The sequence below is a fragment of the Dendropsophus ebraccatus genome, chromosome 15, assembly GCF_027789765.1.
Source record: "Dendropsophus ebraccatus isolate aDenEbr1 chromosome 15, aDenEbr1.pat, whole genome shotgun sequence".
In the NCBI taxonomy this organism is placed as follows: domain Eukaryota; kingdom Metazoa; phylum Chordata; class Amphibia; order Anura; family Hylidae; genus Dendropsophus; species Dendropsophus ebraccatus.
Window position 1 is genome coordinate 69,158,473 of NC_091468.1, and position 27,021 is coordinate 69,185,493.

At 45.5% G+C, this 27,021-nt stretch overlaps 1 protein-coding gene across 5 annotated transcripts in view; it reads left to right on the top strand.

The window, feature by feature from the left end:
• Nucleotides 1–1,185: 1,185 nt before the first annotated feature.
• The window catches only part of SMYD3 (SET and MYND domain containing 3), a 321,585-nt gene continuing 295,749 nt past the window's right edge, over nucleotides 1,186–27,021 (top strand). For 3 of the 5 annotated variants that reach the window (XR_011360226.1, XM_069954263.1, XM_069954262.1), the window contains exon 1: nucleotides 1,187–1,416. Coding sequence is in view for 4 of the 5 variants with exons in the window: in XM_069954263.1 (XP_069810364.1) it covers nucleotides 1,256–1,416 (161 nt within the window). In the remaining variant the exon portion in view is untranslated. Of the gene's footprint in view, nucleotides 1,417–27,021 lie in introns of all 5 variants that reach the window. The other 2 variants (XM_069954265.1, XM_069954264.1) reach the window with 2 other exon arrangements.

Genomic DNA, 27,021 nt, shown 5'->3' on the forward strand with positions numbered 1-27,021 from the left:
GGATAACACGGTGATGTCACTTCCTGGATAACACGGTAATGTCACTTCCTGGATAACACGGTAATGTCACTTCCTGGATAAAACGGTAATGTCACTTCCTGGATAACATGATGATGTCACTTCCTGGATAACAGATGTCACTTCCTGGATAACATGGTAATGTCACTTCCTGGATAACATGGTAATGTCACTTCCTGGATAACATGGTAATGTCACTTCCTGGATAAAACGGTAATGTCACTTCCTGGATAACATGATGATGTCACTTCCTGGATAACATGATGATGTCACTTCCTGGATAACAGATGTCACTTCCTGGATAACATGGTAATGTCACTTCCTGGATAACATGGTAATGTCACTTCCTGGATAACATGGTAATGTCACTTCCTGGATAAAACGGTAATGTCACTTCCTGGATAACATGATGATGTCACTTCCTGGATAACAGATGTCACTTCCTGGATAACATGGTAATGTCACTTCCTGGATAACATGGTAATGTCACTTCCTGGATAACATGGTGATGTCACTTCCTGGATAACATGGTGATGTCACTTCCTGGATAACATGGTGATGTCACTTCCTGGATAACATGGTGATGTCACTTCCTGGATAACAGGTGATGTCACTTCCTGGATAACACGGTGATGTCACTTCCTGGATAACATGGTGATGTTAGATAAAAAAAAAACACCCTGGGCTGCTAGATTATCACCTTCCCAATTCTTAATATTCTGCAAAAATTAGGGATTGCGGACATGTTATACGGTCCTGAAAGATTATGGAAGGTGTGAATGAGGCCTTAGACAATAATATTTAGAAAAAACATTCTGAAATAATGCAGAAGCCGCACAGCAGGTGTATAGTGAGGCTCCTTTCACCTGTAACCATTGTACTTTGTTCCTGTGCACCTGCCCGTGTTCTAGTCTCCTCTATGTGACATATATTGTGATAAACCTGGACTTCCCTGAGAATTACTAGCTGCGGTTTACGTTTCCAATCATAAAAAGTTCCAAAAACCGCCTCACTGTAAAACCGCAGTGCGATATTAATATTAGGGGAGCCAGAAGCCGCAGCAGTCACTTACACCACTATTCACACCGCACAGACAGGACGGCAGAGAACCACGTGACGTCACAAGCTCCAGCCACGCCCCTCTGAGAAACGACTCGGAATGCGCATGCGCCGAGGCGAGCACGTACGAGTCCGCGGCGGGAGCGCGCGCTACTAAACCTGACAGCTACTCTGCGCAATGGCGGGAAATTTTGAGAAGTTCTCGAGTCCCGGGAAGGGTAATGGTCTGCGGGCCACCCGGGAGTTTGCTGTGGGCGAGCTGGTGACGTGCGCGGAGCCCTTCGTGTACACCACGTGCAGGAGCCGCGGAGCTTCAGTGTGCGACCACTGCCTGCGCAGGTACTGTCACTAGTATAGACGGCCACAGCCAGCCAATCAGAGCACAGGGCGGAGCTACCGCTATCTGACCCCGCCCCTTTTACACTGTCGGATTTGCCTCTTGTTCATGGAGTATAGAGCGGGTAAACTACAACTCCCATCATGCCCAGACATATGAGAAAAGGCAGGCATGATGGGAGTTGTAGTTGTGGACCAGCTTGTCCCCTACCCCTGCTATAGCATCTGCTGCCTTTTCTCTCTATGTCCTCCTCCCCTTTGTATATAAACATAGGACCCAGGTCAGATATATTGTTGCTGCTGATTATTATTATTATATATTTTATCTATTGATGGTCACTTTATATTCCCTGTTTTTTCCTTCATTCCAGCACTGATAAGAAATGCGTGTGCTCCCTTATAAATGTATCAGTCATGTGAATGACGGCATTCGCTTTAATGGAACCTAAAATTGCCCATGGTCCTGGATCCGCAACCACCAACAATTTTACAGGACGTGTGACCGCAGCCTAAGAGTAACGCTGCATATTCCCATCCTGCAAATCTGCGACTGCGGCAATTCAAAGAACCATTCAGGTGAATGCAGCCGTTCACACCATGTGTGCCGCAACCCCCACTGGATCACGGCACGGATCCCCCCATGTGCAGCACACTGACAGCAGCTCCCTGTGTACTCACTGTATATACTGACAGCAGCTCCCTGTACTCACTGTATATACTGACAGCAGCTCCCTGTGTACTCACTGTATATACTGACAGCGGCTCCCTGTGTACTTACTGTATATACTGACAGCAGCTCCCTGTGTACTCACTGTATATACTGACAGCAGCTCCCTGTGTACTCACTGTATATACTGACAGCAGCTCCCTGTGTACTCACTGTATATACTGACAGCAGCTCCCTGTGTACTCACTGTATATACTGACAGCAGCTCCCTGTGTACTCACTGTATATACTGACAGCAGCTCCCTGTGTACTCACTGTATATACTGACAGCAGCTGCCTGTGTACTCACTGTATATACTGACAGCAGCTCCCTGTGTACTCACTGTATATACTGACAGCAGCTCCCTGTGTACTCACTGTATATACTGACAGCAGCTCAAACTCTGGTCCGCTGTGCCATTATTTTTGGCCCACCGCTCTTTTCCTTTGCTGTGTTAAATCTGACCCTCCAACATGGCAGCAGATTATAATATGGGTGGTCCGGACAGCTGCTTGGATCTGCAGGAGGGGTGAGTCCAAGCTAATGGGACAGTCATAAACATCTACAGTTAGGGGCTGGCCTCTATATAAGACACTATTCTGGGGGGGCTGGCCTCTATATAAGACACTATTCTGGGGGGCTGGCTGCTATATAAGACACTATTCTGGGGGGCTGGTCTCTATATAAGACACTATTCTGGGGGTTGGCTGCTATATAAGACACTTATGGGGGGCTAGCCGCTATATAAGACACTATTCTGGGGGGCTGGCCTCTATATAAGACACTATTCTGGGGGGCTGGTCTCTATATAAGACACTATTCTGGGGGGCTGGCCTCTATATAAGACACTATTCTGGGGGGCTGGTCTCTATATAAGACACTTCTGGGGGGCTGGCTTCTATATAAGACACTATTCTGGGGGGCTGGCTTCTATATAAGACACTATTCTGGGGGGCTGGCTTCTATATAAGACACTATTCTGGGGGGCTGGCCTCTATATAAGACACTACTCTGGGGGGCTGGCCTCTATATAAGACACTTCTGGGGGGCTGGTCTCTATATAAGACACTATTCTGGGGGGCTGGTCTCTATATAAGTCACTATTCTGGGGGGATGGCTTCTATATAAGACACTATTCTGGGGGGCTGGCTTCTATATAAGACACTATTCTGGGGGGATGGCTTCTATATAAGACACTATTCTGGGGGGATGGCCTTTATATAAGGGTGCCTTCACACCTACCGGATCCACAGCGGATCTCACTTCTGCGGATTCGAAGCGAGAACCGCTGCGATCCAGTATCAATTCACCCCTATGATAGCACATATTCGCAGCGGGATTGACCTCCTGCTGTGAATATGTGCTTTAACTCCCTGGTGCACGCATCCCGGCCGCATCCCCCCTATCAGCCCACCCCCCAGCCCGCGGCTGAAGTGAGGCTGCCGGCTCCGGTCCCGCTCAGATCAGCCGAGCAGGTAATGTATGCTCGCGGCGGCGGGCCGGAGATGGGCTGATGGGGGGGGGGGGGGATGCGACAGCGGGGCTGTGGGCACCAGAAGTTAAGCACATATTCACAGTGGGATGTCAATCCCGCTGCGAATATGTGCTATCATAGGGGTGAATTGATACCGGATCCGCAGGGGTTCTCGCTTCGAATCCGCAGAAGTGAGATCCGCTGTGGATCCGGTAGGTGTGAAGGCACCCTTAGACACTATTCTGGGGGGCTGGCTTCTATATACGACACTATTCTGGGGTGCTGGCCTCTATATACGACACTATTCTGGGGGGCTGGCCTCTATATACGACACTATTCTGGGGGGCTGGCCTCTTATACGACTTTATTCTGGGGGGCTGGCCTCTATATACGACACTATTCTCGGGGGCTAGCTACTATATTGGGGACTGGGTACTATATGGGACACCCCAACTAGCCTAAAGTAAGGCACTCCCTGAAAGTAGGGCCGTGACCCCCTGCAACTCACCTAATCACCACAAGGACCCTCACAGCTGCCGCTGCAGGCATTCTGGGCCATGGCCCCCACGTCCTGCCGCATGTCAAAGGTCACCAGATGCGCATCCTGCCGCAGGCTCCTGGTCCCACTGCTGCTGTGCTCCTGCCTCACTCCTACACTGAGAACATTGGCGAGTATAAGACATAGGGGGAGATTTATCAAACATGGTGTAAAGTGACACTGGCTCAGTTGCCCCTAGCAACCAATCAGATTCCACCTTTCATTTTCCAAAGAGTCTGTGAGGAATGAGAGGTGGAATCTGATTGGTTGCTAGGGGCAACTGAGCCAATTCTACTTAACACCAGTTTGATAAATCTCCCCCATAGTGCCTCTTTGGGAGCTAAAATTACTATAAGACACTGTTATTTTTTTGGGAAAACACAGAAGTATTTGTGGCTGCTATGTGGGAGGGCTGGCTATGATATTGGGTACCCATACCTCCCAACCGTCCCGTTTTCGGCGGGACAGTCCCGATTTCGGGGTCATGTCCCGCCGTCCCGGAACGGGCCCCAAGTGTCCCGCTTCCCAAAACACAGCTGGCCCTTTAACTACTAGTGCTCCTGGTGAGCGCTGGCAGATGCGGAGCGGTGATTGGCTGGCTCCTGTGACCGGAAGCTGCATTCTGCCTCCGGCCACAAGAGTGCGGGAGATACGAACTCCCTCTGATGAGTCTGTTCCCGGCTTTAGGAGTGTATCAGCCGGCTGCACCAATGAGACAGGGGAACTACTCCCTGCTCCCGCCCACCAGAAGACTGTGAAGGAGGGAGAAGAGGAGCAGCTGCTGGGAGAGGAGCATTGCTGCTGCACGGCCCGGTATAAGGGGATTGGGGGGTGTTAATGAGGCCGAGCAGGAGGCAGTTTACAAGGAAGGGGTTAAGTTACCTTTGGAGTCAGAACATCCCCCACCTTCCGTGCTGAGCACCCAGAGCACTGTACAGACTCAGCAGAGAAGGGGGGAGGGGAGGATGGAAGTGACTTAACCCCTTCCCTGCTGTGCAGGTTAGCTGTCTGCTATCATGTCTGTCAGCCAGCTGCTGACGCTACCAGGCACTGCCAGGAGGGAAGGAGTTAAGTGTGATGAATGAGGCTTCTCTGCCTGACCAGCCTGGACGGCAGACAGTGACCTGGAGGGACTGTGGATGAAGTGCTCATTATCTGTGTATTGTCTGATGTCCCCTAAAGTCACTATAAGGAAAGCCCCTTCTCTAGGGGGAGTAATCAGATGACTTCTAATACTACTACTCCCAGCAGGCTGCTGCATTAGGCTGAGGAGGCAGAGCCACAACTTAACTCTACATAGTAGCTAAAACTCATCCTGGCAGTCCAGAGGGTACAGAGAGATGATAGAGAATCACTCCTGATAATAGAGAATCCCTCCTGATAATAGAGAATCCCTCCTGATAATAGAGAATCCCTCCTGATAATAGAGAATCCCTCCTGATCATAGAGAATCCCTCCTGATAATAGAGAATCCCTCCTGATAATAGAGAATCCCTCCTGATAATAGAGAATCCCTCCTGATAATAGAGAATCCCTCCTGATAATAGAGAATCCCTCCTGATAATAGAGAATCCCTCCTGATAATAGAGAATCACTCCTGATAATAGAGAATCACTCCTGATAATAGAGAATCACTCCTAAAAGAGAGGATATCACCTTTAATACTGTTTCCCCACAATTCTGGTCCATGTATGTAGTTTAATCCATGTCCCTATGTGGTCACCAATAGATGTACAATGTTGCCATGATTGCGCAGCTACTGGTGACCACATATATGTCCATACGCTGTACAAACAACGGCCGTTCCACGTGAACAACTGTTGTTTAACGCTAACTATGGTCAGAAGTAATGAACGTGTTCAATAACTCCAGCCGTAGGTTGTGTTAAACAGCCATTCAAGCTGAACGGTTGTTGTTTGTACAGAATATGAACATAGCCTTAAAGTGTAACCATCATCTTTCGCTGGTGGCAGGATACGCTGTCAAAATGCTGCCACCATGCTACAGTACCTGTGAAGGTCCAACAATACCATCAATTGCACTGTATGCAACGACACTGCCGGAAGTATTCCATCTCCGCTGGGCGCATGTACAGGATATCCTGCCACCAGAGAAAGACCATCAGTACACTTTAAGTTTCACAAAGATTTGAAAAATAGGCCTTGGTACTTATGGCCAAAAGTGGGGAGTTAGAGAAGCACTACAGGAATTTTTTTTTCTTGCTTATATAATGCAACTTGGCAATTACTAGAGGTACTTTAGTTATCATGCTATGCAGTTAGTCTACAGTAGCGGCATTAAAGTGAATGTACCACCAGGCCCAGGCTGAAGCACTGGAGGCAGGCCGACCCACCCTTAGTGGGGGGAAACCCCCGCCCCTCTATGATAGGGTTCCATTGATTCTAATGCAGTCACGTCATGGAGGGGCTGGAGTTTCTTCCCACTAGGGTACTATTACACCAACAGATCTGATGACAGATTATCTGCCAAAGATTTGAAGCCAAAGCCAGAAACAGACAATAAACAGAGATTAGGTCATAAAAGAAAGACTGGATTTTTCCTCTTTTCAAATCCACTCCTGGCTTTGGCTTCAAATCTTTGGCAGATAATCTGTGGTCAGATCTGTTGGTGTAATAGTACCCTAAGGGTGGGTCGGCCCGCCTCCAATGCTTCAGCCTGGGCCTGGTGGTACAGTCACTTTAAGTTATTGTATGGTGGCATTATTTAGTCATATATGTTGGTGATATTTAGATCTTTTGCTAATAGCGATAATTGGCGTGTTCAAATGGGCCTTCACAACGGGCGTATTGAGACCTAGTGCAGCCCAAGCTGTAAATACAGCCCTGGTGTTCAGCAGTGTATTATATACTTATCTTCCTCCTGAGTGAGTATATATCTCTCCATGCTATGTAGGCAGCAGTGTATTATATACTTATTATCCTCCTGTATGAGTGTGTATATATCTCCCCATTCTGTGCAGGTATACAGCAGTGTATTATATACTTATTATCCTCCTGTATGAGTGAGTATATATCTCTCCATGCTATGTAGGCAGCAGTGTATTATATACTTATTATTCTCCTGTATGAGTGTGTATATATCTCCCCATTCTGTGCAGGTATACAGCAGTGTATTATATACTTATTATCCCCCTGTATGAGTGTGTATATATTTCCCCATTCTGTGTAGGTATACAGCAGTGTATTATATACTTATTATCCTCCTGTATGAGTGTGTATATATTTCTCCATTCTGTGTAGGTATACAGCAGTGTATTATATACTTATTATCCTCCTGTATTAGTGTATATATCTCCCCATTCTGTGTAGGTATACAGCAGTGTATTATATACTTATTATCCCCCTCCTCTATGAGTGTGTATATATCTCTCCATTCAGTGTAGGGATGTAATCCACAATATGTTATATTCTAAGTTTTATCACTTATTGCCAGCTAAAGTCTTCAGAAATTAAAAAGATTTTTTTTGCAGAGGAAATGAGCCAAAGCCAAGAGTTAGCTCAGAAGTAAAAGAGATATAAGTTAAAGTGCTATACTTACCATCCTGGTCAAACCATTTATTTCTGCAAGAAAACCAATGTGGCACTACAGTGGAAGACGTGATATGGGAGGGTAGGGGCGTGTCTTGGGGATTGGGGGAGTGTCTTGGGGTTAGGGGCGTGTCTTGGGGAATAGGGCGTGTCTTTGGGTGGGGTTAAGGGCGTGTCTATGTCCCTCTTTCCTCTCAGCCAAAGTTGGGAGGTATGGGTACCTTAAGGTTAGAAACCCACTTGCCTGATCTGCAGCGAGTCTCCTTGCTGCGTTTTTGCAGCGAGACTCGCTGCAGATCCCAGCCCCATGCTTTCATTAGCAGAGAAACATCCCTGCTGCGATTTTGTCTGCAGCCCTCCCCATTAACCCCCTAGCCGCCGGACATTATACATTACCGGGTCCCCGTTCCTGCTTGCTTCGGGGCTCCCGGTGTCTTCACGGCCCCCCGCACCCCCCGGCCGCAGGATCGCCCCCCGCACCCCCCGGCTGCAGCCCGTGCGGCCGGGGGGTGCGGGGGGCGATCATGCGGCCGGGGGCGATGGGGGCTGCGGGGGGGCGATCGTTCAGCCGGGGGCTGTGGGGGGCGATCCTGTGGGCCGCAGCGCACTGATTGGCCGGGCGGGCCGTGAAGACACCGGGAGCCCCGAAGCAAGCAGGAACGGGGACCCGGTAATGTATAATGTCCGGCGGCCGGGGGGTTAATGGGGCGGGCTGCAGACAAAATCGCAGCAGGGATGTACATCCCTGCTGCGAGTTTCTCTGCTAATGAAAGTATAGGGCCGGGATCTGCAGGAGACTCTCTGCAGATCCAGCAAGTGGGTTTGTAGCCTTAGGGTACAAACACACACACCGTATACGCAGCAGATACGCAGCAAAAACGCAGCAGATTTGGTGGTGCAGATTTGATGCTGTGTTCAGTTATTTAGATCTAATCTGCTGCGTATTTGCTGCGTATTGCAGCAGTAAATAAGCTGCGTATACGGTGTGTGGGTTTATACCCTAAAGGTGGGTACGGTGTCTAAGGTGAGCTATAGATATGGTGGGATGGGGGGGGAGAGCAAGTTCTGTGAATGGCCCGATGCCCATCATGGCACAGCTAATCCACCACAGGTGTCCATGTCTCTGATGTACATACCGCCCATGGTGCCATAGGGGAGCCAGCATACTAGGCCGCAGCCCAGTCATCCCTATAGGATGGTGGTACGTGTGTCATTGGTGGAACATGCAGCAGTGATGTGGTGGAGCCCTCCGTCTAGCTACACCAACTGCTCTAGCACAACACGACTGGCTGCCCCTAGCGGAGGGTTGGGGTTTAATCACGTCACAGCAATTTATCAGATCATTTATCATAGTGCACACCACTCTGGCAGTGCCGGGATTGCCGCACGCTGCTATATCAGTGCCAGGATGCCGCATGCACGCTACAATAAATATCAGGGTTGGCCTCGCCACTTTGTCCACTTTTTTATTTTTGGTCCACTGTGTATTTGAGTTTGTATTTGAGTTTGAGTTCTTCCCCCTAAATCCACTTTATACATACGGCCACTAGGGGTCTCCCCTCCCTGTGCATGTGTACAGCTGCCGCACATCCACATTCAGTAGCAAAGAATCCTGCTATAATTATCCTCAGGTGATGCACAACCTGCGTGGTGAACAGAGAGAAGACCAAATATCAGCACGATGGCAGCATGGAGCACAGTTTGGCCGTATGTATAACATTAATTAAAACATAGAAAACAAACAGATGTGAGCTGGAAGTCAATGGAAATATATATACCACTATACCTATATTGCATGTTTTGTGTACAGTGATTTTTTTTTTTAGGTGCATTTCTTGACCCTGTGGTAGTTTTTTCAAATGTAGCTGAAGCTTTTATTTTTTTCCCCACCCAGTTTTTGGTGTTTTTTTTTTGTCTTGTTTTGTTTTTTACTGCAATTTGCAAAGGTGTGTTCTGGTTTGTACGCCATGTTCACACACAGTGTTTCCATCAGTCTTTTTTTCAATTAAAACCAGTAATGGAACTGATAGGGCAAAATTATAATGGAAACATATGCACAGCGTCTGTGTTTTCAACCCACTCCTGGTTTTGGTTAAAAAAAAAAAAGCAACCAAAAATGTGTGTAAAAAAAGCCAAAAGAACCCAATTTAAAAAGTATTTGCAGTAGCCTAACCCGACCATTTTATTGTGCAGAACTGTATTTTAAAGGTCAGTGCAGTGTAATACACCATGAGTCCACAGGGTGGCGATATTACACCTGTAATATTACTACAGATGCTGAGCTGCTTATACTTCCATTATTTGGTAAAGTGAGTGAACACATTAACCAATCCTAAAAACAGACGGATGTGTGACCCGTCCTCGTAGACATATGTATATTACACGTCTTATATAATTCCTGCCATGTGAATGTGTTAGCTAACTTTAGGCGATGTTTACATGTGACATCTTCCGTCTCAGATGCGCACCATCTGCTTTTTTGCACACCATCTTTTCCGTGCTGACATGTGCATCATGGATCTTGTTCATGACAGTGATCACTGATCCTAAACAGGGTTGCTGAGGGTTCTGTCATCTTCCATTATTTTCCATCCATTTTCTCATCTTTGCAGTTTTAGGTCAGTAACTGTTTCCAGGTTTGCAGCAATTGCTTAATGTGACCTGTGTCCTACCCCATAACTGCAGTGACCTATCCTACTAGCGCCCATCAGGCCTCAGTGACTCCATTAGGATCCATTGTAGTTGCATGTGATGCTCTTCTTATCAGTCGGAGCTGCTGTAAGCGGTGTACTTCCTATCTGGATAGAAAAGAATCAGATTGGTTGTTGTTTGAGGCATACACTGCCCTGCACCATTGTCTGCCTAAAGACACCATGTACAGCTATTACTGACAGCCCGTGACTATTTACAGCACAGCATGTGTGTTTGCAGAATCCCATGTATCTATGCATCTATAGGAAGTGATCAATGGAGAATTCAGGGAATAGTTTACACTTTGGAATATGGAATCACATTTATTATATGAACGGCATACACTGTAATGTAGGGGGCGCTATTTCCCTTACAGCTTAAGGCTATGTTCAGAATGCGTAAGAAACAGGCCGTTCCGTGACGCGGCTGGGTGATGGAACAGACTGAAAAGTTCATCCCGGCTGGTACTGCAGTATCGGCAGCTGATCTTTGCAGCCGCAGAGTTCTGATGCTGGCACATCCGCGTGCGCTCCCGCATCAGAACTCCCTTACAGCACACTATGGAGCGTGTGGCCGCAGCTGCTCGCTCCACAGTTTGCACTGACAGAGTTTTCTGCGGCCGCGTCAGTTTTCTACGGCACCGCGAAAGATCCCGGCCAGAGCGTGTACTATGTATATATGCTCCAGATGGGACTCCATAGAAGACAAGGCAATGTATCTTTTTGTAAAAAGTACGGCAACAACGGCCGTACCGTTACAAAAAGATACGTTGTGTGAACATAGCTTAAAGGGGCCTTCACACATACCGTATCGGTGGATATTTATTGCACCGAACTCGCATGAAAGTAGCTGCGTTTTTTGTGGCGTTGAACTCGCATGTGAAAATCAAAATACTTGCATGTAAAAATCGCACTAAACACGCAGCGAGAATACACATACATTGACTTGATAGCAATCAGTATGGCTGCGGATTTATATGCTTTAAACTCGCAGCGATAAATACGCAAGAATATGGTATGTGTGAAGGCACCCTAAGGGTACAAACACACACACCGTATACTCAGCAGATACGCAGCAGATTTAATGCTGTGTTCAGTTATTTAGATCTAATCTGCTGCGTATTTGCTGCGTATCGCAGCAGTAAATACGCTGCGTATACGGTGTGTGTGTGTGTGTGTGTGTTTTTTTGTTTTTTGTTTTTCTTTCAAATTAATGGTGTCAAAGTTATATAGATTTGTAATCTATATAGCAAATCCCCATAGAAAACCTCTCCTGCTCTGGACATGGACAGAGGTGGCAGCTCCTGACATGGACAGAGGTGGCAGCAGAGAGCACTGTGTCAGACCGGAGAGAATACACCACTTCCTGCAGAACATACGGCAGCTGATAAGTACTGGAGATTTTTTAATAGAAGTAAATTATTTGTCTATATAACTTACTGATGCCAGTTCATTTGAAAGAAAAAAACTTCACCCCTTTAAGTCCGCAGCAGTTTTGTAACGTTATCAGTTGTCTTACTTGCTATGCTGCCTATGGCAAGCACTATCTGAGGGGTAGAAACGTTATTGCAAAATAAAGTGTGAATGCTAGGTTACGGGGATATGAACATGAAGTTCAGGGGTGTGAATCGTGTGGCAATGTGATTACAAAGCTCCCCACACATATATTTGTGCCCTCTTGACACCATCAGTACTTTTCTATGGAAAACAATGCAGCGCTCCCCATCAGTTCATGCATGTGAGTCCTCCCTTATTCTCCGCTGTACCTTCCGCCTCTCCATGGAAGCCTCTGTGACGTGTTAGAAGGTAAAAACAAATGCCCCAAACCGCACATACCTAAAAAGAAATAAGCAGCAATTCCAAAGTCCTCCACTAGAGGTCACTCTTGTACCATAGCTGCCATTGAGTTGCACATAACCTTGTAGCACATCCTCCTCTTTGTTGGCCCAGTGTTTTCCTGCCATCTCATTCCAGGCTCAGACGTTGATATGTGTAAAGTGTTCTCAAACTTGAGAGACCATTTTCAAGCAAATGGTGTTTTTCTGGTGATTTATGAAGCGTTTCAGTTTCTCATTGATTATACAACGGACGCCAGCGGCAGTGGGGGAAAAAGCATTTGATGTCTGTATGACGGACCTGTCTAGATTTTTTATTTTTTTTTACATGATATGTTTGGATACATCTAAGTCTCCATTACCTGGCATGCAGCACATCATGTATCTGACTAACAGTGTTGCTTCCCTGTTCTGTTTGCATTGGCCATTCATGTACTAATACGAGCGTCTAACCCAGGGATGGGGAACCTTTGGCCCTCCAGCTGTTGCAAAACTACAATTCCCATCATGCCTGATATTGCTTTGGCTCTGCAGGTATGATGGGGATTGTAATTTTTGCAACAGCTGTAAAGCCAATGACAGCCCCAGACATGCTTCCAGGTGATCGTCCATCCACCTTTATTATACAGTCATGTCTCTGCCTGGACCGTTCCCAGACACTTAGCAGAGAGATACTTGGTGTAGTAGTTCCCATTATGTGTCTCGCCTTTGACTGCCTTTCTTTGCAGTGATGTTGTGAACGAGATGCTCGGGTGGCTATGGACGGGAACCATCACATATTTAGTCATGAAACCAGATTCTGTTTGGGATCCAATGATATTTGTGTTTTAGCATGGAGGCTTCATTGTATGGAGGCTTCAAGGGGGTCGTTAATCAAAAGAAAATGGCTTTTGAATCAACTGTGGCCAGAAAGTGCCAGAGATTTGTAATTTACTTCTCTTATAAGATTTCCCGTCTTCCAGTACTTATCAGCTGCTGTATGTGCTGCATGAAGTGGTGTATTCTCTCCAGTCTGACACAGTGCTCTCTGCTGCCACCTCTGTCCATGTCAGGAACTTTCCAGAGCAGCAGCAAATCCCCATAGAAAACCTCTCCTGCTCTGGACAGTTCCTGACATGGACAGAGGTGGCAGCAGAGAGCACTGTGTCAGACTGGAGAGAATACACTACTTCCTGCAGGACATACAGCAGCTGATAAGTACTGGGTCCTGGAGATTTTTTAATAGAAATAAGTTGCAAATCTCTGGCAACAGTTCATTTGCATTTTTATTTTTTGAGCTAATCCTTTACTTCAATTCAACCCAAGGGCTGGTGTCATGATCTGGGGAACCATTCCTAAAAGCTTTCCTTTGCCAGTGTTTATCGTTAGGTGGCGAAAACAAAAAATCACTTTGTCTAATAGGAACTATGAGCAGGTTAGACTAATCTACCCTGCCGCTATGTCCCTGTTGCACAGGAGACGCCGAGGAGGAGGGTATGTATCCTATAGTACGTCTCTTACCTTCCTCCTCTGCGCCGTTTCATTTGCTCCACAGTCCGGTGAAACCATTAGGAACATTACCCTGCCTCCATAGCGGCAATCCGGCCCTATTGAATCAGAATAGGCTTTGCAAACGCAACCCACCTCGCACGGTCGTATCCATAGTTATCTAAACGTCCTGCTGCAGAAGCGACTGCGTGCTGATTGGGTGAGTAAACCTAATGACAGGTACCCATTAACCCCTTAAGGTCCAAGCCAATTTTTGTTTTTGCGCTTTTGCTTTTTCCACTTTATGTTTAGAAGTCCATAGCACTTGCATTTTTTTCACCTAGAGACGTATATGAGCGCTTATTTTTTGCGACATCAATTGTACTTTGCAATGACAGGCATTATTTCCCATAAAATATGCTGCGAAACCAGAAAAAAATCATTTGCGCTGTCAAATTGAAAAAAAAAAAGGAATTTGTTTTTATTTCAGGGAGTTTCGTGTTTGTGCCGTTCGCCCTGGGGTAAAACTGACTTCTTATATATGTTCCTCAAGTCGTTACGATTACTATGATATATAACATGTATAACTTATATTGTATCTGATGGCTTTTAAAAATTTCAAACCATTGTTAACAAAAATATATTCCTTAAAATCGCTCTATTCCCAGGCTTATAGCGCTTTTATCCTTTGGTCTATGGGGCTATGTCAGGTGTCATTTTTTGCGCTATGATGTGTTTTTTCTATCGATACTTTGATTGCGCATATACGACTTTTTGATAGCTTTTTATTACATTTTTTCTGGATTTGATGCGACCAAAAATGCGCAATTTTGCACTTTGGAATTGTTTGGGGCGCTTACCCCATTTACCGTGCGAGATCAGGAATGTGACAGTTTAATAGTTTGGACGATTACGCACGAGGCGATACCAAACATGTTTATTTATATTTATAAAATAGGAAAAGGGGGTGATTTGGACTTTTATTAGGGGAGGGGATTTTTTATTAATAAAAAATAAATTTTTACTTTTTTTTTATTTTTTTTTTTTTACAGTAACTAGAAGTCCCCCTGGGGGACTTGTATATACACAGCACTGATATAAGGCGTGCACCTGAAACTAAGGTATCCTCCGGACCACTAGGGTTATGACTGGTCTTGCTGGTTTGTGATAACTATTGTACAGTATATAATAAAAGTTCATATTTTTTGTTCAACAATGAGCTTGAATTCTTTATGGAAAAATTAAACATCCCCTGAAAATAAGATATAGCGTAGATTTGGGAGTAAAAATTAAGATAAGACGCTGTCTTATTTCCGGGGAAACACTGTAAGGAAAAAAATTCAGTAGAGAATGTGCTAGATAATTGTCTATATTCCCTTTACTGACACGTTGTACAGATTATATATAAAGCCACCACACCATTTAACCACCTCATGCCGTCAGCTCTCGTTTGCTCCTCGTTCCCTGCGAAGTGCAGGGGGGGCTGTCCGGGTGATCGCTAGATCGACTGGGCAGCCCGTAGAGGATAGCGGCGGTCTGCTGCTCCTATTCTACGGGGAGACGGCAGCAGATCACTGCTATCATAGTCGTTAGTCTTTCAACATGTTGAAAGGCAAACGACAGCAACGATCAGCCAACAGCGTTCATATCGGCTGATCGTTGCCTTCTATCACACAGGACGATTATTGTCCAAATACGGCCGATAATCGTTACGTGTAATAGGGCCTTTAGGGTGGCGGCCAGATCAATAATGTAAGCAAGTGCCGATCTGCTAGATTAAAGGAGAAGTCCGGTGAAAATTTTTATGAATATATTGTATTTCTCCCAAAAGTTATACAAATCCCCAATATACACTTATTACGGGAACTGCTCATAGAGTGCTTTTTTCCCTGCACTTACTACTGCATCAAGGCTTCACTTCCTGGATAACATGGTGATGTCACTTCCTGGATAACATGGTGATGTCACTTCCTGGATAACACTGTGATGTCACTTCCTGGATAACATGGTGATGTCACTTCCTGGATAACACGGTGATGTCACGACCCGACTCCAAGAGCTGTGCGGGCTGTGGCTGCTGGAAAGGATGATGGCAGGGGGACACTGAGGGACACAGTGCACTGGCCATCATCCTCCCCAGCAGCCACAGCCCGCACAGCTCTTGGAGTCGGGTCGTGACATCACCGTGTTATCCAGGAAGTGACATCACCATGTTATCCAGGAAGTGACATCACCATGTTATCCAGGAAGTGACATCACCATGTTATCCAGGAAGTGACATCACCATGTTATCCAGGAAGTGACATCACCGTGTTATCCAGGAAGTAAAGCCTTGATGCAGTAGTAAGTGCAGGGAAAAAAAACACTTTATAAGCATATCTTATTATAAGTGTATATTGGGGATTTGTATAACTTTTGGGGCGCAATATAATACTTCAATAAAAATTTTCGCCAGACTTCTCCTTTAATGCTCATTTGTTGAGCCTGTTATGCAACTAGATGGTCGTTTAGCAAGGGTTGCATGAACAAAGTTAGCAATGTCTGTGCAGCCCTTGGCCTAAACTGTTATATATTACCTAGCCACGCTCCTGGTCTTCTCCGACCCTCTGCTCGCTTCCCAGTGCCGGGGCTGTAGCTTTAGAGTGGCCTGTCTGAGCAGAGAGAGCAAAGGGCAGGAGAAGACCAGGAGCATGGACATGTAATGTATAACAGTGTATTCAATCATTAGCCATCAGCTGTGAATAGTTATATGTAAGGACCCGTTCACACTACGGAAATTCTGAGCAGATCACCCGCCCCCCCCCCCCCCCCCCCCCGCAGACTTTGCTTGCAATCCCACCTGCCTCACTGTCTTAATGTTATGTATTGGGCGCCTCTGCTCTCCGCTCAAAGAATTGACATGAGCGGAGGCGCCCTATACTTAACAATGAGACAGTGAGGTAGATGGGATTCCGTGCAGATTCCGCTTGGAATTTTTGCCTTTGTCAAAGCGTCGGCAGACAATTTATTTTAGGTCCAGACCTATAGACTAGATCAGCCGTTGATCGTTGTCTCTATTACACAGAGCGATAATCGACTGAGTCAGCCTGACTTGGCCGATTATCGCTCCGTGTAAAGGGCCCCTTACTCTCTTAGGGTCCATTTACACAGAAAGATTATCTGACAGATTATCTGCCAAAGATGTGAAGCCAAAGCCAGGAACAGACTATAAACAGAGATCAGGTCATAAAGGAAAGCCTGAGATGTCTCCTCTTCTCAAATCCTTTCCTGGTTTTGGCTTCAAATCTTTGGCAGATAATGTCAGATAATCTTTCTGTGTAAATGGACCCTTACACACCTATATCAGGCCATTAAAAATTGCTCTTTTTTTATTTAATTTTTTTTTTTTTTTTTTTTAAAACCCATCTTGCCTCAAGCCAGACAGGCGTAGCTCCAAACAACTGCAATAGATTAGGTAAACCTACTGTCTTAATCAGGACCCTTCTGTCCATCTTAGAAAGACGTAGCTGTAGCTATACTTTTATACTTAGACAGTTTTTTCACCCTTTCTGTTATTACATCAGTTTTTAACGTGTTACTTTTTGAGATCCATATTCCCAAATAATCCTGTAATCCAAGAAATCCCGTCCCCTCCACCCCTCGCTGAGTGTTCAATTTAGTTCTTTGTTGGGCCACGGAGAGGGGGGTCATCTGCTCCTCCCGAGTTGTCGTACTGAACATGAACCAAAACCTTTGCGATAACAAAGACTAAATAATTATCAGCATTTTTGCTTGGATTTCCATAGTGTTTAAAGATTGTGCTCGTCCCCTGACTCCAAATTCCTCTGAAATCCCGTCTCTCTTCTCCGCTCCCCTGAGCCCGTCCCTCTTCTCCGCTCCCCTGAGCCCGTCCCTCTTCTCCGCTCCCCTGAGCCCGTCCCTCTTCTCCGCTCCCCTGAGCCCGTCCCTCTCCTCCTCTCCCCTGAGCCCGTCCCTCTCCTCCTCTCCCCTGAGCCCGTCCCTCTCCTCCGCTCCCCTGAGCCCGTCCCTCTCCTCCGCTCCCCTGAGCCCGTCCCTCTCCTCCGCTCCCCTGAGCCCGTCCCTCTTCTCCGCTCCCCTGAGCCCGTCCCTCTTCTCCGCTCCCCTGAGCCCGTCCCTCTTCTCCGCTCCCCTGAGCCCGTCCCTCTTCTCCGCTCCCCTGAGCCCGTCCCTCTTCTCCGCTCCCCTGAGCCCGTCCCTCTCCTCCTCTCCCCTGAGCCCGTCCCTCTCCTCCGCTCCCCTGAGCCCGTCCCTCTCCTCCGCTCCCCTGAGCCCGTCCCTCTCCTCCGCTCCCCTGAGCCCGTCCCTCTCCTCCGCTCCCCTGAGCCCGTCCCTCTTCTCCGCTCCCCTGAGCCCGTCCCTCTTCTCCGCTCCCCTGAGCCCGTCCCTCTTCTCCGCTCCCCTGAGCCCGTCCCTCTCCTCCGCTCCCCTGAGCCCGTCCCTCTCCTCCTCTCCCCTGAGCCCGTCCCTCTCCTCCGCTCCCCTGAGCCCGTCCCTCTCCTCCGCTCCCCTGAGCCCGTCCCTCTCCTCCGCTCCCCTGAGCCCGTCCCTCTCCTCCGCTCCCCTGAGCCCGTCCCTCTCCTCCGCTCCCCTGAGCCCGTCCCTCTCCTCCGCTCCCCTGAGCCCGTCCCTCTCCTCCGCTCCCCTGAGCCCGTCCCTCTTCTCTGCTCCCCTGAGCCCGTCCCTCTTCTCCGCTCCACTGAGCCCGTCCCTCTCCTCCGCTCCCCTGAGCCCGTACCTTTTCATCTCTGCGCTCCTCCGATTGCCTTTGCTTCTCTTCTTTTCTGAAGATGAAGATAAATTATGAATGCGGCGGCTGAACTCCGGAGCCTTTCAGAACCTTTTGTGTGAATTGTTGACTTTTCCGTTGGAAAGCGCAATTGTGACAAGTAAAAGCGACGCCGCGGAATATGGAGCGAGTTGTAATTAAATTTTATTGCTCCCCAATTTCAGTAACGCGTCGACATTGTATCACAACACAGCTCTCTGGAAACGGGGTCGATAAAAGCTTTGGCTTTTTCAGATGTTTAATACTTTTTTAGATTTTTTTTTTTTTTTTTTTTTTATTGATTGACTTGTTTTACTTGATGTAGTTTTTTATTTACAATGTCTATTACAAAAGACAGTTTTCTCAACTAGTACGTAAAAGGAACATCGAGATGTACAGACCAGCTAGTCACAGTAGTCACAAATTCTATCATTTTATGTATCAAGAAAAAAAAAAAAAGTACCCCTTTAATTGCAATCCACACCTGAACTGGAGACAAGAGTGGTGCTGTATCTGGAAGAAAGTGGCCATGTTTTTGTAGCGCTGGAAATAACTGATCAAATAACTTATATAATATTAACTAAATAATATTAATAACTAATCAAATAGCTTGTAATAGCTGTTAGGTAAAGAGACACATTTCACACAAACAAACCACATTGACATACACACAATTTACAGATCCAGACCGTATTGTTTGTATGGGGGGCAGGTTTATCAGAATGCTCTGCGACCTCTGTAACTTGTGTAGATGTCCTTTAAAGGGAAACAAAGTATAGCTTTACTGTGCAGCTTGCCGAACATACCAGCCGCAGCAGTTGCTATATGAAGGGGGGAAAAAGAAGTTTAATTATGCCGCCCGAGGCCAGGAGAGGGGCGGCAACTAGTCATCTGGGCGGGGCTGTGACTAGTCATGGTTCTGTCCCTGTCTAGTCTGCTGAAGAAGAGTAAATTTCAATCAGAAAACTTTCCTCTTCAATTCCTCGCCTATTCCTAGGTGTGAACATACCCTCGTAGTGTATAGGCAGTGACACAGTATAGACATGGAAAATAAAATAAAACACCAAAAATTCTATAAAAATGTTTGACACAAATTATATTTAAACAATGGATTATTTTCTAATTAACCCTTTTCTTCACAATTTTAAAATAGAGGAATTTGGGAATAGATTTTTAAATCAGTAAAGGTATGACCATTATTCCCATAATTTACTAATCTATTCATCACGTTTGGGCTTTTTTTTTTTTTTTTTACCCTTGTTGATAGCTATTCAGATTTGTAAGATGAAAATTTTTGCTATAAGGGGTAGTTTAAGAAAAAAAAAACTAGTTCCAGAGATTAGTAATTTACAGTCTTCCAGTACTTATCAGCTGCTGTATGTCCTGCAGGAAGTGGTGTATTCTCTCTAGTCTGACACAGTGCTCTCTGCTGCCACCTCTGTCCATGTCCAGGAACTGTCCAGAGCAGCAGCAATTCCCCATAGAAAACCTCTCCTGCTCTGGACAGTTCCTGACATGGACAGAGGTGGCAGCAGAGAGCGCTGTGTCATACTGGAGAGCATACACCACTTCCTGCAGGACATACAGCAGCTGATAAGTGCTGGAAGACTTGAGTTTTATTTTTATAGAAGTAAACTACAAATCTCTGTCACCAGTTGATTTGAAAGAAGAAAACATTTTGATGAACTAGCCCTTTAAGACATTTACGGCATCAATTCATGAATTTTTTCTATCTCATTAATTTTGACCAGTCTCTTATAATACAGCAGATATGTTTGTGTGGTAGTAGTGGATTGTGGGGTAATGCGTATTAATTTCAGTTGATGAGATATAATAAACTGGAATTTAATATTGTATGGCAGGCGTCTAAATATAAATTATTGATAAAACTGAACTAATATAAGAGAATTTCAAATGAACACCAAAGGCATTTATAATGGAGAACATAGAATTAATCCGCAGAAGTCTATGGATATGAGTAAGCAGAGATGGATCCTCATATATATTGTGTATTATGGTAATTGGCGTTCCCCTTTAGCTTTGGCAGCTGCTGAGCAGTGTAATTGGGGAGCTTGGCACCGTCCTATCAAACGTATAGATTTTTTTCTGCAATTGGCTGTGTTGTTAAAGGAGAATCAGCATGTTAGATTCTTCTTATGTCCCTATAGCAAACTGCTGACATATTCCCTTTAAAGGACATAGGGGTTTCTTACAATTGCGGCTGGTTGCCTCTTCCTGTAGGCTGAGACTCCAAAATAAAAATGTAATTGTGTAACCCACAGAATCGCACTAATGGTGAAGAAATACTGCTAAACTTTGGATATTTACTCGGTTAGGCTATGTTCACACACCTTTGAAATGACAACCATTTTTATTGGACGGCCTTCATTTAACAGCAAATAATGGCTATTATTTTATAGCTAGATGTGCATTTCCAGGGAAATTCATAGTACTTGAAAAGAGCGCCCCTTTAACAGTGACTTCTCTTTTAAGAGAAACTTTAACCCTTGATACCCTCCCCTTTTAAGAGCGACTTTGGTACAGTCCTTTAAAGCGTAACTGTCATGTTTTTTTATTGCAGAAATCAGTAGTATAAGCGATTTTAAGAAACTCTGTAATAGGTTTCATCAGCCAAAAAAGCCTCCTTCTGTCCTCAAGAAGCAATCTCCCAGCCTCCCCCCCTGACTTCTTATCTGTGCATTATCAGGCAAAACCTTCTTCACTACAGAGAAGCCAGTGAAGACGGGTTCTGCTCTCTCCATTGTAAGCCTATGAAGGGGGGAGGGGCCGAGGGAGATGAGGGAGCAGGAAGAGGTGATGTTAAGGTCAGCTGTTTGTAGACTCTCTGGGCACCTAAACCGCAGGATTCAGGTGTCAGTAAGTTCATAGATAAGCACTGACCTTTCTGAGAGAAGATTGCAGGGTGTTGTGCTGTGCAGGACTGCTCCGTGCTCAGTCACTCCTAACAGCCCCTCCCCTCTCCATAGCCACATAATGGACAGAGAAATCCTGCTTCATTTGATGTGAGGGGGGAGGCTGGGAGATTGCTTTTTCAGTCCAGAAGGAAACTCCCCGTGCCGGGGTGACAGGCTCCCGACCCCCAGTTAGATCCCCTTATACGTATATCTCCATCCCGGGATTGGCTCCGGCAGCTGGATGAGGTACGTATAAGGGGATCTAACTGGGGATCGGGAGCCTGTCAACCCGGCATGGGGGGTGATAGGTCCTCTTTAAGAGCGGCTTGGGTACCGTCCCTGCTACATGGCTGCCTCAGCTCTGCTACTTTACTGACTGAACTCTGCTACTTATAATGTTAAGTATCATTGCTCGGTTACCATGACAATCTTACTCATGTCATTGAGACAAAATCGTTAAGGACCTTCCATCTTTTATTGGCCAATAGTGGACATGTGACTGTGTGGATGTTGTGAGGCATTGACTGACCTTAGAATTTCTATTGGCTGCTATATTTCAGCTATTTGCATATGTGCTGTGATTGGCTGTTAGCGTTTACAGTGTGGCCATTATTTCCAATGGTCCATTATTTTCTATGGGAAATTAGGGGTCTTTAAACGTAAATTTCTTAAACGACAAATCAGATTGAAACCAAAAATAGATAGCACACCTGTCACCGCCATGGGCTTTTAAATGCAGTTTGAATAGAGTCTGTGTGCAAAGCGGTTCGGGCTGTATTAATCGCAGAATAATGGCTGGAAGAAGATATGGAAGAAGAATAATACAGATTACAATATAGGAATTTGTCACGCACTATAATTACGTTAAAAAAAAAAAATATATATATATAGGCAGATGTTATAATATATATGCAGCCGTTATTTGTCGTTAAACTATGGCTGTCCAATATAAAGGGACTTAACTTCAACAGCTTGTAAACATAGCCTTAGGCTATGTTCACACAACATATAAACAATGGACATTATTTGGCACTCAAAACAACGGCCGTTGTTTTAAATGCAAATTACATTGAAGTCTATGGACAACAGTTGGAAATAATTGACGTGATTTTTATTTCAAAGACCATAGCAAACAACGGCCGTTGCTTGCATTGACTTCAATGCAAATTTCATTATGAAAGGAATGGTCGTTGTGTAAATTAAAATTGGCCGTTGTGTACATTACGGGCGGAGAAGCCCTGCAATGGAGTGTTTCCCCGATGTGTCAATATCATGGCCGAAGCAGGGAAACTCTTTGAATTTTTATGGTACTGTAGTGACAGAGTTGTGCGGTCACTACATCATGTCGGGCGGGGAAACATGATGCCCGCCCAAAACGCCCATAATTTATGGGATGTGGGAATAAGCCCTGACTGCGAGTGTTCTCTGAAGAGTAAAAAAAAAATTTAATAAACGACATAAACCTATAAAACGCCATGTTATTGTGTGATGTGCGAGAACTGGGCGGAGCAGTTATGATATCGCTCTGCGTTGCCCCGTGTTCTGTTCTTACCAGATAAAGTATCCGACCCCCTTTACAATGATCTGTATGCTACGTCTTCTATCGTTACCAGGTCTTTGTTAAGGTCCCAGGCGTTTCTTTGTGCAGATATTCAGATGCCTTTTTGCCTTTGAACCTTCATGTTGAAGAAGACATTGGCGAATAATTCATGAAAACAATGTTGATTATTCTGTCCTTAGGCGCTCGGTCAAGTCCATATTTTGAAAACCTACTTCACTTTGAAAGAGCATTTTAATTTACCCGAGGTTTGAAACCTTTCAAGTTCTTAATAAAAGAGAATGCAGAAAAGCAAAGGACTTGTCTGAATTACCTCTACAAGGAAAGATTATCTAAAAATGTTTTGCATAGTGTCCTTTTATTTCTCGGAAATTGGATACGCTAGGATGATTACATTAAATTTCCATCAAAACGACAGGGAAGCGGGCTGTGCTAGCGATGAGTCAGAGGTCGGCGACAAAATAATTAAAGCTATTGTACTTCATACGTGTAGCGGTGGACATGGCGGAAAATGTTCTCATGACGGTAACTGGGGTCAGAGGAGAGTTATGGATCAGATGTCGTGTAGTGTGTTCTCCTCTGGGACGTAGAGTTCTGCTTATTGTTTATACTATGACCCAGATTTGTCACGTTGTCTAATTTTGTAGACTGTCAGAATGGGCCAGATGTATTAAAAGGAATGTACCGTGAGCTATGTTGCTGTGGTGTAGTGTAGTCCTTTCTCTTTTTAAAATGCTGCCCAGTTCCCACACTCTGCGTCAGTCTTTTCTCGAGCACCAGCCGGCCCCAGAGCACTGGCAGACCCACTGCCCCCCAGTGAGGAGATATGCGGCTCCATTGGTAGGGAGGGAATATCACCACACTGGGTGGTGGCAGGCTGCCCTCAGTGCTCCGTAAAAAAAAAACACCATTGAGCATGGGAACGGTAAGGTCCCTATTCCACGGAACGATTATCGTTCGCATAATCATTAACGATCGCTGTTGCAAAAGACTTGAATTCGTTAACCCATTTACATGTAACGATAATCATTACTTATAATCGTTCTTGTGGTCGTTTTGTCATCGCCATTGCGTTCGTCACTACTGCGAACGACTGAGCAACGTCTTATTCAATGTGAACGATTTGCAAACGAGCAACGATAAAAATAGGTCCAGGTCTTGTTAAAGGATCGATACAGACAAGGATAGAAAGGAGCGCTGCACCTCACACCTATGGCTGAGACTAATGCCTCTCGGCTACATTTAAAAACCTACCCCAGGATGTTGGTATATAATTTGATCAAACCATATTGCCCCCTGTACCGCGTGCAGGTCCCCTGGATCACATGAGTCCCTACACTAACTCACCACTGTGTCAGTCAGTGACCGCCAAACCCCGCAAAGCGTGCACAACCAGGGAAGAGGGGGGCCACAGAACGGCCCTGCAACCCCAATGTCACAGGACCAATCCCCAAGGGCCCCCCCCAAACCCAGCAGGCACCACCGACGGAGAAAGCTGCCACCAAGCAACACAAGTGTGAACATGGTCTTATCACTCACCATACCCCTTTAAGGGCTGATAACAAATCTGTCAGAGAATTTCTTCTCTGACAGACTTCATTTATAAGAGGAAACGGAAGAACTGTAGAGCTGAGAGTTTTTCAATTTCCTTTTTTTTTTTTTTTTTTTTTCTCTTCACAATTTTCATCAGTTCAACCATATTTTTCTGTTAACTATAAGTTAGAATATATATTATTATTATTATTATTATTATTATTGTTGTTCTTTTCATCATCTTCATCAAAATAGCATGTCTATAAGAAAACCTCTTCATAGGTGCTGGCCTCCTCTGTTTATTTAGCCTCACGCATTACCTCTTTGTCTTATTTCCTAGAGAGGGGTGACTGCTTATATTACTGTACAGTGAGAGGCGGACATTAGTTTTAGGCTGATGGATAACATTTGCTGTGTCTTTAAGTGGAAGCAGCGTACAATATGTTCCTTACTTGGTAATATAGGTGACGCCCCTCCATCAAGGAACTGATCGCTCCCGAGAGCCACTTTACTCCCATGTACTGTATTGATTATATGATCAATGTTGGCCATTTCAGGTAAAGTACATTGGTTTGTCACCTTCTGCCGTCATTAACATTCCTGAAGAATACGAAGGGCTATTAATAGGAAACACATCAGTGGTTCTTTTTTTTTTTTTTTTTTTTTCATATCATTTTTTTTTTTTTTTTAACCAAAAATATTTTACAAATATCTGTCACAATAGCGGAAAACACTCCTGCCAAGAGATCTATGCAATAGGTACCACATATATGTAAAGAAAAAACAATGATACAACAAGATAAAACCGAGTAAGTAATAAGAGAAACTCTCTCCCCAAACCCCCCCTTTCCCTCCCACCCACTCACGGTCTCGAAGTAATCACATGGCTACGTATACACATCTGGTTCTAATGCCTTAATGAACCATAACCTCAAGATGTCACCTTAAAGGGGTTGTCCGGCGATAAAAAATTATTCACAGAATAACACACATTACAAAGTTATACAACTTTGTAATTTATGTTATGTCTGTGAATGGCCCCCTTCCCCGTGTTTCCCCCCACCCACGCTAGACCCGGAAGTGTGGTGCATTATACTCACCGCATATCGTGTCGTCCACGGTCTCCGATCGTCAGCAGTGACGTCTTTTTCGGGAGCTTGGCGGATCTTCCTGAGTGCCGGCCACCCTCTGCAGCGTCATCCGAAGCTCAGCCGCGATTGGCTGAGCATAACTGTGCTCAGCCAATCGCGGCTGATGACGCGGCCACGTCATCAGCTGCTCAGCCGCGATTGGCTGAGCACAGTTATGCTCAGCCAATCGCGGCTGAGCTTCGGATGACGCTGCAGAGGGCGGCCGGCACTCGGGAAGATCCGCCAAGCTCCCGAAGAAGACGTCACTGCTGACGATCGGAGACCGTGGTCGGCACGCGACAGGTAATGTATAGCGCACCACACTTCCGGGTACACGGGTGGGGGTGGTGGGACACGGGGAAGGGGGCCATTCACAGACATAACATACATTACAAAGTTGTATAACTTTGTAATGTGTGTTATTCTGTGAATAATTTTTTATCGCCGGACAACCCCTTTAAGTTTTCTTAAAGTTCCAGCAACATCTTTTTTGAGGTACCACAGGGTATCCAAAAATGGCAACATTAGCTGTCTAATATCAGAATGGGAAAGAAAACAACAAATGAAGGTTTTCCATTTCTTAAAAAAAAACTATTAGTGGATTTTTTCTTGTCTCTAAGCACCTCCAGTTGATCATGGTAAAGGTATCGCTTTACCTGGAGCAACACATCATCTATCGTTGGCATACGCGCTACCAACCAGTTGGCTAAGAGACATCTCTTTGCTACTAGGAGAAAGACATGGGTAAGTTGGGTCAACGTACCCTCTGATTGCGGAATATGAAACAAAAGCTGCAGTGGGTCTTACGACAAAGTAATATGTAGTTTAGCTATAAAAAGATTCTGCAGTTGTACCCAGAAATGTCTTGTCAGAGGGCAAGTGACTAGGCCATGTACCAGGTCCGTGCCTCGGGCATTACAATTCGGGCAAGCCTCAATCCGATCAGGCCTGTCAACGGTTTTAGGCAGGGTAAAGCCATACGTGGCATTATGGATTAACTTTAAATTGTGTTTCCCACCAAGTTTCATTAACAATGGCCTTCCGCACAGACGCATAGCCATCCAGAATTGGTTTGGGAAGATCTTCCTTGCTGAAATAAAGTTACCAGTGTTTGAAAACCCTCATGTCCGATCGGCTCGAGGCTTGCCGTCTCAATGCCCATGCCAAATAAGACAGTGAATGAATGAGTTTCCGTTTGAATGACGTCATCAAAAAAAGATGACCGATGCAGTGGTTTGAGATTACGGAGCTTAGATTTTAGAAAGGCCACCACCTGTGAATAAATCAGAAAGAGATCCGAGGTTAACCCATATTTTGATAGTCTCCTCCAAAGTCAGATATCTGTGTTCCGACTTGTGAAGAAGGTGTTTGACCTGAGTGATACCCTTGTCTTTCCATTTGTGATATAGCTTGTTAGTAGATAACTC